Below are 14,267 nucleotides of genomic sequence, written 5' to 3' on the forward strand. Positions count from 1 at the left end.
GCCGAGCATCAATAATTCACTCAGGAATCTTCTCCTCGTCTCCTGCTGGTGATCAAATACAACCTGCCTCAACCTGCCGGTGTGATGCACGTGCGAATACACATTAAATATGAATGCTGCTGCTGGCGCACGCACACAAGCACGCACACAAATTTCATCCTGGAGTTTTCAACATTTCATCTACTGCTTTCAAGCATTGACAATCATGCAAATGTTTATTGATGTGGACTTTGTGGAGTTGTGGACAGGGGGATACATATTGAGTGTCCAAACAGAACATACCAATGAGGAAAAGAAAGAGAGGCAACAGGCAATACATTTGGTTGGTTTAGAGAGAGAGAGAGAGAGAGAGAGAGAGAGAGAGAGAGAGAGAGAGAGAGAGAGAGAGAGAGAGAGAGAGAGAGAGAGAGAGAGAAATGCGATATAGAGAGAGAGAGAGAGAGAGAGAGAGAGAGAGAGAAATGCGATATAGGGAGGAATGGAGGGACAGACATAGGGATGGAGGTGGCTGAGGTGAGGGTGGGGGATAGAGAGCGTGGAGAAGGGAACAGGGAGAGGACTCCACCCCCCTGGTAGAGGCTGACACCTGTTATTCACTCAGAATCAGTGAGAACCAAGCTCGCTCTGCTCCCCATCTGGTAGCCCAGGACCAAATCAGAGCATGTTGCTCTAACCTCTCTCACACACACATGCACACACATACACACATATGACACCTGGTCCAGACCCCCGGCTACAGGAGACAAACAAGAAAAGCGCAACATCAACAAGACCTTACAGGACCGAAGACAGTGGTGCTCTAGGGACAGGTGACGAGAAATAAGTGAAACCTCCCAAACCGAACACAGAGGACCTAAAAGACGCCAGGATACCTCCCTCAGACACAAGGCGGTGCTGCCCTCAGACAGAAACCAAATCGAGAGAAGTCTTTATAGGTTTTGACAGGAGGATGTAGACCTCCAGGGCTGAGATCGAGGATCTTTCAAACCGGTGCCGGTTTTGACTTTAAACCCCATAAGCAACAAGGTGCCTGTCATAGTCAGACCACCATGTCTGCCAACGGTCAGGAAAGAGACCCCGACATTGAGCTCTTTGTCAAGGTAAGGAGGAGACAAGGTTAATCTTGAAGGATGCTTCTATTTCTATAACATTTTGGATAGAAAATGGACATATAATTTCAGTGATGCTGTGTGTTGTGGAAAGTCTGTGTAACTAGATAGCAGAGGTTCAGGTTTCAGAGGCACGTTCCTGTACAAGCTGACCCGGGATTGTTGTGACAGTGATACTGCAGCTAGCTGTTGATGCTGTCAGGGCACTGCCATGTCACTACTACCCTGTCAGCTACTATACCCACAAGCTAGGAGATTGTTTTACATTTTTGCAGCACACATTGGTATTGTACTATGACCTAATATTGTTTATGCAACTTTCGGTCACTCAGACTTTCATCAGGTGTATAGCATACCTGATGAAGGCCCGGTCGACCAAATCATCTCTTATAAAGCTTTTATGTTGGCTATAAGTGAGGACAGTGTGTGTCTCATGTTGACTGCCTGTGCTGACGCACCTGACCATTGAAGTAGATGTGCAAAAAAACGTTTTGACTATATATATATATATATATATATAACACTACACTCATACAAAAAAAGATGATGATTGCAGAGCTTCTTAAGGCCTGCTGGGAAATTCACAAATGCCTCCTTGACAACTGCCGCAGTGAGATAAAGACAGCTACTCGTCCGTTTATTTTTTTTACATCCTCCAAATATATGCTGCTCTGCTCTGTCAATGTAACCCGGCTTAACAGAACAAAGCGATACAATAAAAGCACCGCTCTTGAAGTGCTGCCTACATGCTATGGTGCTGTGTGGATTCTCTTCCCCCGGGGGGAAAGTTGTAGAGGCAGACAAAGGTAAACCGAGGCAGGTGAAGTGGATGCAGGTGGGAAAATAGGCATTGGTGCTGCTGGGATGCGCTGCCCCAATTAGCTGGCATGAGAAGGCTGGATGCAGCCAAGCAGCTCACTACCAAGGAGCAGGAGGAGATCAGTTGGGTCTCAAAGGAACCAAAATTCACTGATGATGATGATCATAACAAGGTGTGCTTGCATCACTCACAGTCTCTGCCACGTATACAACCTTCTGCATCATGCAAGTACCTGCATGCATCACACAATTCTGTGTGTAAATGTGGATGCATGTTTTTGGTAAAACTGAGTATATATGCACCAGTTTCTAAATACTTTACAAAATATATAACCACGAGTCACAACATGTATTCTGTGTGATGTGGTTATTACTTCCAAAAAAATCTCTGTGAAAAATGTCGAAATAAACTATGGAATTTATGTAACCTGTATAAAGTAAACCACTGGGCAAGTGACTAATCACAATCAACTCCAATATTGGGAGACTCAATCTGTCCACGTATTGGTTTAGGAATGTGACAAAAACGAAATAATCTCTATGGGGACAATAGAAAATGAGTAATTATTTGAGTAGTGCTTGCATCCTCTTAAAGGAGTAGTTCACCCAAACCTCTTCCAGTAATTTGGTGCACGGCCTAGAAAAGTAATTTTACAGTCAAAGGAATTACCAGTACTCATGTGACCTAGATGGAACTGTTAATATGGTTAACATGTTCAACAAAAAAAAGTCTTCAAAACTCTGCCACCAATATATAAATTCATCTTTTTTTCCCCTCATTCCCAGCATCTGAGTTTCAAGGATAGTATAGAGGTGGGAAGCCAAATAATGTGCGATACACAAAACACCTTTCCCCACAGAAGACGATTTATTTTACTTTATTGATTCAATTGACGTGTATTCCATGTCTGCATTATTCTGATTAGCAGGTGATGGTAGATCTCTCCAGAATTGAAAAAGGAAGAGTAGATCACATGCCCGAAAAGGATCGCCCACCCCCTGGTATAGAGTTATAAACCTTCCAGTGGTTTCACTCACCATCATATCAACCCGGGGTGCCATCCATGCACCCGCGCTCTGTTTGCCCACAGGCCCAGTGGTGCGTGTGACAGCCTTTGTCTTCCATGTTCTAGATGTTGATTGGCTATCATCAGCGGTTGTTGTGTATTGTGTTTCCCCAGTCTCCATTGAGAGCTGCCCCTAACAATGTACAAATAGAAGCTTTGCATCAATGGGAGGGTACTGGCATGTATACAGTCAGCTCAGCTAGTTTTGCGTGGACATCTCTGCTTTCTGGCTTTTACCAGGACCATTGTCTGGCTGGCCGTTATAACAAACGCACCATGTTATGTCACTGGTAATATCAGCTGTGCTATTAGCTTTGCTTTACTTACTTAACCACATGAATCGTAGTGTTGCTGTTGGGCATGTGTCATAATAGGTGAACATTCCGCAGAAACAGCAGATATACAAGCTTGTGAGCTTGTAGATCGGCCATTATCAGGGTAGAGATTTGGTGTAGAGGAAAAGTGGAGGAGACCAAGACTAGACCCCTGGGAGACCCCACTCAAATAAGTGTATAGGGTTTAAGAGCTTAAGGTAGTATTTGGGGTTTTCTTTTGGGGGGACCCCGTCTCTCCAGCTGTTTAACTTTTTTCTTTTTTTGTTAATGGAACTTCATGACATGCCATAGTAACTTCTACTACTTCTTCTGCACCACATACCTCACTTCAAACTGATATAGAACCATTTTCAACCTAGCAACCGCCGACCAGGGGTAATCGCATGCTGGCTTATGTTATGGTGGAAATCTTTGTCAAAATTAAATTTTGCCATAGACATACAAAATATTACCAGAAATACATAAACAAGACATGAAACAAGAGCTAGCCATGAATGACCATAACATGTCTATAACTCGGAGAGTGTGTACAAATGGATCAAATGGACCCCTTAGAGTTAAGGGGCAAGAGGGTCCTTGGAAAACATTTGAGAACCACTAACCTATTAGTTGTAACAATTAGAACAAGTAATCCATGATAACGTCATCAAATAAAAAGGTAATGCATTGCTCAAAAAGGGAAAAAAGTATATTCCTCACCCAAACTTCAAGTCAGGAGGCCACAGCAGGTTCCCCTTTGTCTAAAAAGCTCTGAATTGATTCAGAGATAAACCCTCAGAAATGTTCCTTGACCAAACTTTTCTTCTTTTTCCGGCCACACAACTCTGTGGTTTATCAATTTATGATTGTGGTTTAGTATTGGCCTTAAAAGATTCTCTTTCGTTCACAAACCATCACCAAACACTCTTTTTGATCCCTAAAATGGAACCCCCTGCCTGACTCACTTCCTGTACTTTTATAGATGTTCCTACTTCCTAGTATCTCACTTCCTGGAACTATTGCTATCATGCTTTTTACCCACAGCTCCCCTTATGTTCAAAACTTGTCAACAGAAAATGAATGACCATGGTTTAACTACACAAAAAATATATATTTCCCCCCCGTGCACTACATTTCAGGGTTAAATATATTCAACCATATTTTAACCAATATATTCCCTTGTTAACAGTTATCACCCAGTAGGCCTATGTTATGTTTCATTTTCTTGCAATATTCATACCAGGTCAGGAAATACATTTCTTCACACGTGGCAGTGTCGGCCAAAGCAAAGCAAAACAAAGTTACTATATTTACCCAGGGTAACTGGACAAAGCATCAGATACTTGTTTACAGCCAGGCCCTGCTCATAGAACATTTCATGGTAGTGGTTCAATGCTTTGCTCAAGGGCACTTCAGCGGTGGTAATTTTAACGTGCCGGTCCGGAGATACGAACTGGCGACCTTCCGGTATCAAGACCGCTCCGCAAACCGTTCGGCCACCGCGGCCAAGACAGTATCATATGAGGAAGTAGTTAAGTTTAAGTCGTTAAATCAATATATGTTCATTTTTAGTTTTTCCTCATTGGCTTCAATGCTGTAGGCTAACCAAGTTAATGTTTAGTGCCAACTGTGACAGCTGTGTTGTCTTTGGTTCAGTGGTCTATTCTACAACATGCCCTGTAATTGTAAAGGCTGCAGTTCAAATCCAGCCTGGCACCATTACAAGGTGCATGCATTATTGCATTGTCCTGCTTCTGCTGTTTGAACCCTTGTGAAAGTTGACATGTCATCCTGTAATACTACAATTTCCAAACTAAAATTCCCCATATCCGATACGTGTACATGTTACAAGAAGTATATCTAATTAATAATTCATCCTCTCAGGCATGATCCCTAGGTATTTGTCATGCTTGAATTCTGATCTGATTGATTGAGTTGAGTGATGGTATTTAAAATGCAAAGAGTTAAAGTTCCACTTTCGCCATTATGCACTTGGTCTATATCTTTGCATTTTTCCAGGATAACTTCTGCCAGGAGTTAATAATGATTTGGAAGGACAATTAGTTGTGTACATACTTGTATGGCGTTACTGTAATATTGCTGTAACAAAGAACAAGCATGCATGAACGCCTCCCTGCTATGCATCAAGGTTGGTTTGGGGGTCGGACAGTCCCTGTGAGATACTAATCGCCATGTCCGGAGGGTGTACTTGTACTTATACTATACAGAAATAGGGGATAGGCCACATGCCTCAGCAAGGCTTGCTTACTTACCGTATAAAGAAAAGCATCGAAATGATAGATGAACACAAAATATTGTGTGAAGTTTAAAATGATAGGTCTGAAGCTTTTGCTTGACGACCACTTACACACCTGCCTTTGTGTTGTCATTGTGGAGGTTGAGCCTTGAACAGTGTGCCCTAGTGGCCAGTGAACCAGGTAATGGAATCAGCATATATAATTCAGCCTGTCCTCTGGATCAGGTGTCAGGGCCAACCACCTTCTACTGTCCAGCCATACATTACACACAGAATCATCTATAATGCACACAGGTAGAGAAAGAGATTCTCCATTATTTGGCCATATTTATATTGACTTTATGACACATTCAATATTAAATAAGGCACTTATAGAAACTATAAGTGAAACTAATCATTAACCACATGTAGGCAAGCATTGGGTCAAAAATCCGGCAAAAGTAGCTGATCTGCAATTGAACAGTTCGTCAAAGATATTAGTGTAGATATTAGTGTCGAAGGAAAAAGTAGGGTGTCAATTATAGACTGGTCAACTGATCATTGATTATTAATCCTAACATAACAGGTATAACCAGATAGATCTCTTGTTTTGTGGTTTCTACAAGGGATTTATATTCATCTATCTGTGGATGTGCTACCCCCTCATAGCCATATTCTGTTTCCTGATTGACCCTATTAATCAGATAAAAGTCACCGATAGTAGCCTAGTTAATCCAATTATTTATTTATTTGGAAATGGTTAGAAAGCCCTCGTGTTGGTGCTGATGACCCTGTGACCAGAGGGTCACAGGAATAATTTTCAGGTCACTCAAAGCAGGAGAAAGGTGGAGTCCCGCACACTGTCTTCACTTTATTGTTTCGGTCACTCGGACATTCATCAGGCATCCTGCGGCCTGCCTGCCTAATGAAGGTCCAAGTGACCGAAATGTTGCATCAATAAAATATTTGTAAAAGAAGACAGTATGCGGGACTCTGTTTAAAAAATAAGAGGGTTGCGCACACCCAGTACCTCGCTGGTGCTGGACAAAGGTAGATACAGTTCAAAAGAAAGGGAAGTCCGCACAACAGCTCTGCTCCACCTAGCTGTTGTGCGGAGTCTGCAGACTTCCTTTTCTTTTGAACAGTATGCGGGACTCCCCCTTTATTTTACTATTCTAGGTGTAGGTGTGCAAAATTACTTTTTTCTTCAAATGACACTCAAAGCATAACAGAACCCTCATGTGTGTATATCAATGTGGCTGGAAAGTATTACCTGGCGGGCCTACCTGGCTTACATGTAAGGCAAATTCTAACTAATATGCAAGAATAATTTACTCAATACTCAGTGGTATTATCTGGCAGATATCCTCAACACATTTGAGCTACACGCCTTTTTGAACATGATTCGAACCTGGTGAGTAGATATTCCAGGTAATGATTAACAGCAAGTAACTCATTCATGCCAGATATTAGTATTATGAAAGTGTGATTTATAGCATATAAAAACCTGGCCGTAAGTTACCCGTAACATGGGAATGTTTTATCACATCTGGAGTATCCCAGTGTTGCCCTGGCCTCTCATTGAAGCAACAGATACAAAAACATGCACCCCTGGCTGGTCTATTTAGGACTAGCTCCTGCCAGAGCATTCTCTCCTATGCAGTCTCAGCTTTCTTCCAGTCCAAATACGGATGAAAGGGGGAGTAAACTACGGTCCCCCCTGGAAATTATTCTATAATGTTGGGATATAAGGAGTGCTACTGTAGGTGTTGGTGCTATATGAACTGTGGACATTGTACGGTGTGTCTGTGCAGGCTGGCAGTGATGGAGAAAGCATCGGCAACTGTCCCTTCTCCCAGCGGCTCTTCATGATCCTCTGGCTCAAAGGAGTGGTGTTCAATGTAACCACTGTTGACCTCAAGAGGTTAGGAAACCCACACGTGCGCACGCACGCACACACACTCGTGCAAACACCACACACACACACACACACACACACACACACACACACACACACACACACACACACACACACACACACACACACACACACACACACACACACACACACACACACACACACACACACTATTGATATGGCATTATTCATTTATATTTTCTGTTTTGTAGGAAGCCAGCGGACCTTCATAACCTCGCACCAGGAACACACCCTCCCTTCCTGACCTTCAATGGAGAGGTCAAGACTGACATCAACAAGATCGAAGAGTTCCTGGAGGAGATGCTTGCTCCCCCAAAGTAAGTCGCAGGGAAACGTTGCAGAATTCAACACTGGGGCAGTAGGTCGCAGGGAAACGTTGCAGAATTCAACTCTGGGGCAGTAGGTCGCAGGGAAACGTTGCAGAATTCAACTCTGGGGCAGTAAGTTGCAGGGAAACGTTGCAGAATTCAACTCTGGGGCAGTAGGTCGCAGGGAAACGTTGCAGAATTCAACTCTGGGGCAGTAAGTTGCAGGGAAACGTTGCAGAATTCAACTCTGGGGCAGTAAGTTGCAGGGAAACGTTGCAGAATTCAACTCTGGGGCAGTAAGTTGCAGGGAAACGTTGCAGAATTCAACTCTGGGGCAGTAAGTTGCAGGGAAACGTTGCAGAATTCAACTCTGGGGCAGTAAGTTGCAGGGAAACGTTGCAGAATTCAACTCTGGGGCAGTAGGTCGCAGGGAAACGTTGCAGAATTCAACTCTGGGGCAGTAGGTCGCAGGGAAACGTTGCAGAATTCAACTCTGGGGCAGTAAGTCGCAGGGAAACGTTGCAGAATTCAACTCTGGGGCAGTAGGTCGCAGGGAAACGTTGCAGAATTCAACTCTGGGGCAGTAGGTCGCAGGGAAACGTTGCAGAATTCAACTCTGGGGCAGTAGGTCGCAGGGAAACGTTGCAGAATTCAACTCTGGGGCAGTAAGTCGCAGGGAAACGTTGCAGAATTCAACTCTGGGGCAGTAGGTCGCAGGGAAACGTTGCAGAATTCAACTCTGGGGCAGTAAGTCGCAGGGAAACGTTGCAGAATTCAACACTGGGGCAGTAGGTCGCAGGGAAACGTTGCAGACACACAGTTATATGTTTCCATGTCACAAAAGGCTGCGATGTATATACTGTATAGATTAAGATATATTTTAGACTGTTATCAAAACAAACAATCCACTGGCGGAACAAGTCAAGCCGAGGGGAAGAGCACACGATCGGGTAGAGTAGAGTCATTTAATTTGCAACAATGTAATTTCACATCAATAAAATGAAACGATAAAATGAAGGAAGGATGAAAGGAGGATGATAGAAGTAACTAAGAGTAGGAAGAAGAAAAGGAAAGAAGGATGAAAGGAATGAAAATTAAAGCAGTAGATTCCAAACAAGGGACCATGCTCTTGATATTTGGCAGTAACGTAACCCCATAGCAAGTCACACTCACTTTTATTTCTCTCATTTAAAAGAAAAGTCAGTCACAGAGAGAGAGAATACACGATCACCGCCAGGCGGTCTCCATTTTATAGCCCTGCGAGTATTTTTCACGTTAATAAATAGGTGCTGGTGTGTAAGAAAGGCTGTGAGGGCGGACGGCTGGCCAGCTCATGTGACTGTGTTACATGTAGAACATGCACTCTCCGGTCTGAGCACTGCTCCAGGCCCCCAGGTGTTAATGCTCTCCAGATGTGTCCGCCTGCGTCTCCTCCCTAACTCCTATGCCTCCCCCCCCCCCCCCCCCCCCTTCGCTCTCCTCAGGTATCCTAAGCTGGCCGCCATGCAGAGGGAGTCCAACACGGCTGGGAATGACATCTTCGCCAAGTTCTCGGCCTACATCAAGAACACCAAGCCTGACACCAACGGGGGTAGGCTTCTCTCTTATACTTCTGTGTTATGGATGCGTGCGCTGCGCGCATGTGCTTGCATGTGTGCTCACAGTACGAGGAGCTTAGACATGCATGCTTGCACAAAATCACATGTAAATTTACGGCATAATGAGGATATGAGGAATATGGTATATAGTATATAAAAGACATGGCGGGAGAGCAGTCTATGAATCACAGCAGAGTAGCTGAATGCATGTGGTAGTATGCCAGGTTTGGTTAATAATGGACACATGAACAATTAACAAATGACACGTGTCGTCGCACACAGTCAAGGGCATACAACAATACAACCGTCTGACCAACAGCAATCTGAGAACCCATTGTCAAAAAATAAAGGAAAAACAGCACCAGAGAGACTAGACCAACAGTGACTCTGTGGACCAGTTGCAATTACTTTCTACCACTAGATAGCAGCAGAGTTGCGTAGATGGGAATCCAATTTGTTTGAGGTGTTTTGCTGCCACCTAGTGACGATTATACCGTAAGTGCCAATAAGTCTGCAAAAACCCATTGCTCCTTTCCTCTTGCTTGCACACCAGTGGTTCTCAAAGTGGGATCTGCATGGGGACCCCCACGGGTCCTTGAGGGGGTTTCAGGGGTCCCCAGTAAAATGTGTTAATATAGCACATTTTAACCCATTTAGGCCTGACCTCGAAATTTAAAAAAAATCTTCTAAATCCTCCAGTTTTCTGAAATAAATATTTTCACGATTTTTCAAAAATAGCAGACCTACAATGACCTACAAGCGCTATGAGCTTGTAGATCTGCTATTTTTCAATAGCTAAATTATAACATAATGTTTAAGACACTGGACCCCACACTGCCTCCAATGAGTTGGTCGGTGTGAGCTCGCCACCATTGGTGTGTGAATGTGGGAAGTCAGGACGCTGGCGTCGACTGTTCCCCCACTTCACCTCCCAATTAATGAATGAATGAACCATGCTTTGAGCAAGTGGAAAAGCGCTATAAAAATGCAATTCATTATAAAAATGCAATTCATTAGCATCAAAATCAGTTAAACCACTTTATATACTATTGGTTAAGATAATCTACGAGATCACATGCATTGTGCTATTTTCAAAAGAGTTAGAAACAAATCTGAAATGATTTACAATATTTGATAACCCAAATAGTGTATGGGGCCCCCTGCCCTGGCACAAAGCAATTCAGATGGGGTTCTGTAGCCAAATACATTAGTTTGGAAATGAAAAAGTTTGAGAATCTCTGCTGTACACACACACACACACACACACACACACACACACACACACACACACACACACACACACACACACACACACACACACACACACACACACACACACACACACACACACACACACACACACACACACACTGTGGTAATTGCACAGTCTGCTCACACTATTATGACTAGAGGTCTTCCTTGTGTCTTATCTTGGGCTTAGATCATCACACCTGATATTATTCCTGTATCCTGTGACTTTGTAGCTATTACTTTATATCTACATCCACATCAATATATATATATTGATATTTGGATATCCTTGTGTAGGTGTGCGGTGTGTTCATGTATATCCTTGTGTAGGTGTGCGGTGTGTTCATGTATATCCTTGTGTAGGTGTGCGGTGTGTTCATGGATATCCTTGTGTAGGTGTGCGGTGTGTTCATGGATATCCTTGTGTAGGTGTGCGGTGTGTTCATGTATATCCTTGTGTAGGTGTGCGGTGTGTTCATGTCTATCCTTGTGTAGGTGTGCGGTGTGTTCATGCATGTGTCTATCCTTGTGTAGGTGTGCGGTGTGTTCATGTATATCCTTGTGTAGGTGTGCGGTGTGTTCATGTCTATCCTTGTGTAGGTGTGCGGTGTGTTCATGCATGTGTCTATCCTTGTGTAGGTGTGCGGTGTGTTCATGTATATCCTTGTGTAGGTGTGCGGTGTGTTCATGTATATCCTTGTGTAGGTGTGCGGTGTGTTCATGTATATCCTTGTGTAGGTGTGCGGTGTGTTCATGTCTATCCTTGTGTAGGTGTGCGGTGTGTTCATGTATATCCTTGTGTAGGTGTGCGGTGTGTTCATGTCTATCCTTGTGTAGGTGTGCGGTGTGTTCATGTATATCCTTGTGTAGGTGTGCGGTGTGTTCATGTCTATCCTTGTGTAGGTGTGCGGTGTGTTCATGCATGTGTCTATATCCTTGTGTAGGTGTGCGGTGTGTTCATGCATGTGTCTATATCCTTGTGTAGGTGTGCGGTGTGTTCATGCATGTGTCTATATCCTTGTGTAGGTGTGCGGTGTGTTCATGCATGTGTCTATATCCTTGTGTAGGTGTGCGGTGTGTTCATGCATGTGTCTATATCCTTGTGTAGGTGTGCGGTGTGTTCATGCATGTGTCTATATCCTTGTGTAGGTGTGCGGTGTGTTCATGCATGTGTCTATCCTTGTGTAGGTGTGCGGTGTGTTCATGTATATCTTTGTGTAGGTGTGCGGTGTGTTCATGTATATCCTTGTGTAGGTGTGCGGTGTGTTCATGTATATCTTTGTGTAGGTGTGCGGTGTGTTCATGCATGTGTCTATATCCTTGTGTAGGTGTGCGGTGTGTTCATGCATGTGTCTATATCCTTGTGTAGGTGTGCGGTGTGTTCATGTATATCCTTGTGTAGGTGTGCGGTGTGTTCATGCATGTGTCTATCCTTGTGTAGGTGTGCGGTGTGTTCATGTATATCCTTGTGTAGGTGTGCGGTGTGTTCATGTATATCCTTGTGTAGGTGTGCGGTGTGTTCATGTATATCCTTGTGTAGGTGTGCGTGTGTTCATGTATATCCTTGTGTAGGTGTGAGGTGTGTTCATGTATATCCTTGTGTAGGTGTGTGGTGTGTTCATGCATGTGTCTATCCTTGTGTAGGTGTGCGGTGTGTTCATGCATGTGTCTATCCTTGTGTAGGTGTGCGGTGTGTTCATGCATGTGTCTATCCTTGTGTAGGTGTGCGGTGTGTTCATGCATGTGTCTATCTGTCTATGTTGTATATCGTCTCTGACAGGTGTCCAAAACGGTTCGTTTTCAGGATTAAAATTCTAAAACAGCTAAAGTAGCAGATAGACAAGCTCAAAACGCGTCGCTTTGCGCTGCTCTTCGAGCTGCTCTTCGACCTTGCGCAATGTGCATCTGCTAAGTTTGATGCTTTTGTGTGTCGCTGTGGTGTGATCAATAGGGAGTTAATGTACGATAACAAAAACACAAAAAAGTTAAATATGGAGATAAAAAAGGTTCTGTCCCTTTACCTTTAGCTCTAGAGAAAGGTCTTACCCGGGCTCTGAAGAAGCTGGATGACTACCTGAACAGCACCCTGCCAGATGAGATCGATGCCAACAGCATGGAGGAGGAGAAGAGCTCTAACAGACGCTTCCTGGATGGGGAGGAGCTCACACTGGCAGACTGCAACCTGCTGCCTAAGCTGCACATAGTCAAGGTAAGAGTAGCCTATAGGCTATGGCCTATCTGGGTGAAATATACTGCTGCTTAAGCTGCACATAGTGAATGTAAGAGTAGCCTATAGCCTACCTGGGTGAAATATACTGCTGCCTAAGCTGGTGCTGGAATCCACTGGTATCTCAATTATGACTACATTTTGTTAACACTAATACTCGATACACTACCTACAATACAACATACATTGTTACAGTGCTTATCTTTTCCAAGCCTTTGGACATAATAATAATAGGCTTTACTAAGTACTCAGCTTTACAGGGGAAAGGAATGAAAGCAAGGTGGAATAGGGGGTTAGTTGGGGACAGACCTTGTATTGAACTGTACTTTCCTGTGCCTCTGCAAAAGTATTCGATCAATCAAAGCAAGGGCAGTTTTGAGGAATTGGAGGGTGGCTGTTCTTTTGATATCCCCCATTCTTATCACTAGTGGAGATAGCTTTAGTTTAATCCCTGTTTCTGGTTAGACTGAATTAAATACTGCACATGCATTTCCCAAATGGGAAATGTATGTTTGTAGAGCTTGTAGATCGGCCATTTTTAGTATTTGTTTTTACGAAGGTATTAATATTAGGTTTTATACGGTACAGGCCAGGACATAAGTAGTTCTGAAAAAAATGTCCTTCCTTCATTAACACGACAGTGTTTTATTCTCTCTCCTAGGTGGTGGCGAAGAAGTACCGTAACTACGACATTCCCTCCGAGCTGACGGGGGTGTGGCGCTATCTGAAGAACGCCTACGCGCGCGACGAGTTCACCAACACGTGCGCCGCCGACGCGGAGATGGAGCTCGCCTACAAGGACGTGGCCAAGAGGCTGGCCATTAAGTAGCTCAGCGAGCAAACAAACAAACTGTCACCATATCACACCTCTTCTTACCAACCAAAAAAGCACCCATGTCCAATGACAATTTTTGGTTCCGTTCAAAATATGTCCACTGTAATGAATCAGGGAGCAAGTTCATAAATCACAGGCCCCTCTGTGCACGCGCTGTAGAGTTGGCCTACTACACGTTCTGCAGCGGTGGGAACGAGGGGGGTTCCTGGATACGGTCAAAATACATTACAGCTTCTGAAATAGGTCATTGAATAAGAGCAGCATTACATTTTGAATGCATCTTTAAACAAACACGAAGAGCACTTCATTTATCTTCTCGTGCAATCCTTCATCCGAGCATCAGGGAAACTAGTTGATATTTGGATCCAGATTCAGATCTGTGACCCTGTGTGGGTTTGCTTGGAAGGATCTAATGAGAGCCCTTCACTCAAAACATGGAATTGTCTGTCCAGCTTTGCATCTCACAACACCTCTCCCCGTTCACAGCCAAACGTTTCACCAGCTGTGCAGTCGCTTCATTATTTATTCCCAAACATACAGAACCTCTAGTCTGACTCCAGCATC

General features: G+C 43.9%; 1 protein-coding gene across 1 annotated transcript in view; it reads left to right on the forward strand.

Annotated features, from left to right (window-relative positions):
* Positions 1–13,816, forward strand: part of LOC306941006 (uncharacterized protein) — a 30,905-nt gene extending 17,089 nt beyond the window's left edge. Inside the window, exons 7-11 of the mRNA XM_079526309.1 lie at positions 7,360–7,469; positions 7,676–7,801; positions 9,277–9,383; positions 12,669–12,850; positions 13,530–13,816. Of these exons, the coding sequence (XP_079382435.1) occupies positions 7,360–7,469; positions 7,676–7,801; positions 9,277–9,383; positions 12,669–12,850; positions 13,530–13,697 (693 nt within the window). The 3' untranslated portion in view covers positions 13,698–13,816. The remainder of the gene's footprint in view (positions 1–7,359; positions 7,470–7,675; positions 7,802–9,276; positions 9,384–12,668; positions 12,851–13,529) is intronic.
* The last annotated feature ends 451 nt before the right edge of the window (positions 13,817–14,267 follow it).

Source organism: Electrona antarctica, assembly GCF_951216825.1.
Source record: "Electrona antarctica genome assembly, chromosome: 17".
NCBI classification, from domain to species: Eukaryota; Metazoa; Chordata; class Actinopteri; order Myctophiformes; family Myctophidae; genus Electrona; species Electrona antarctica.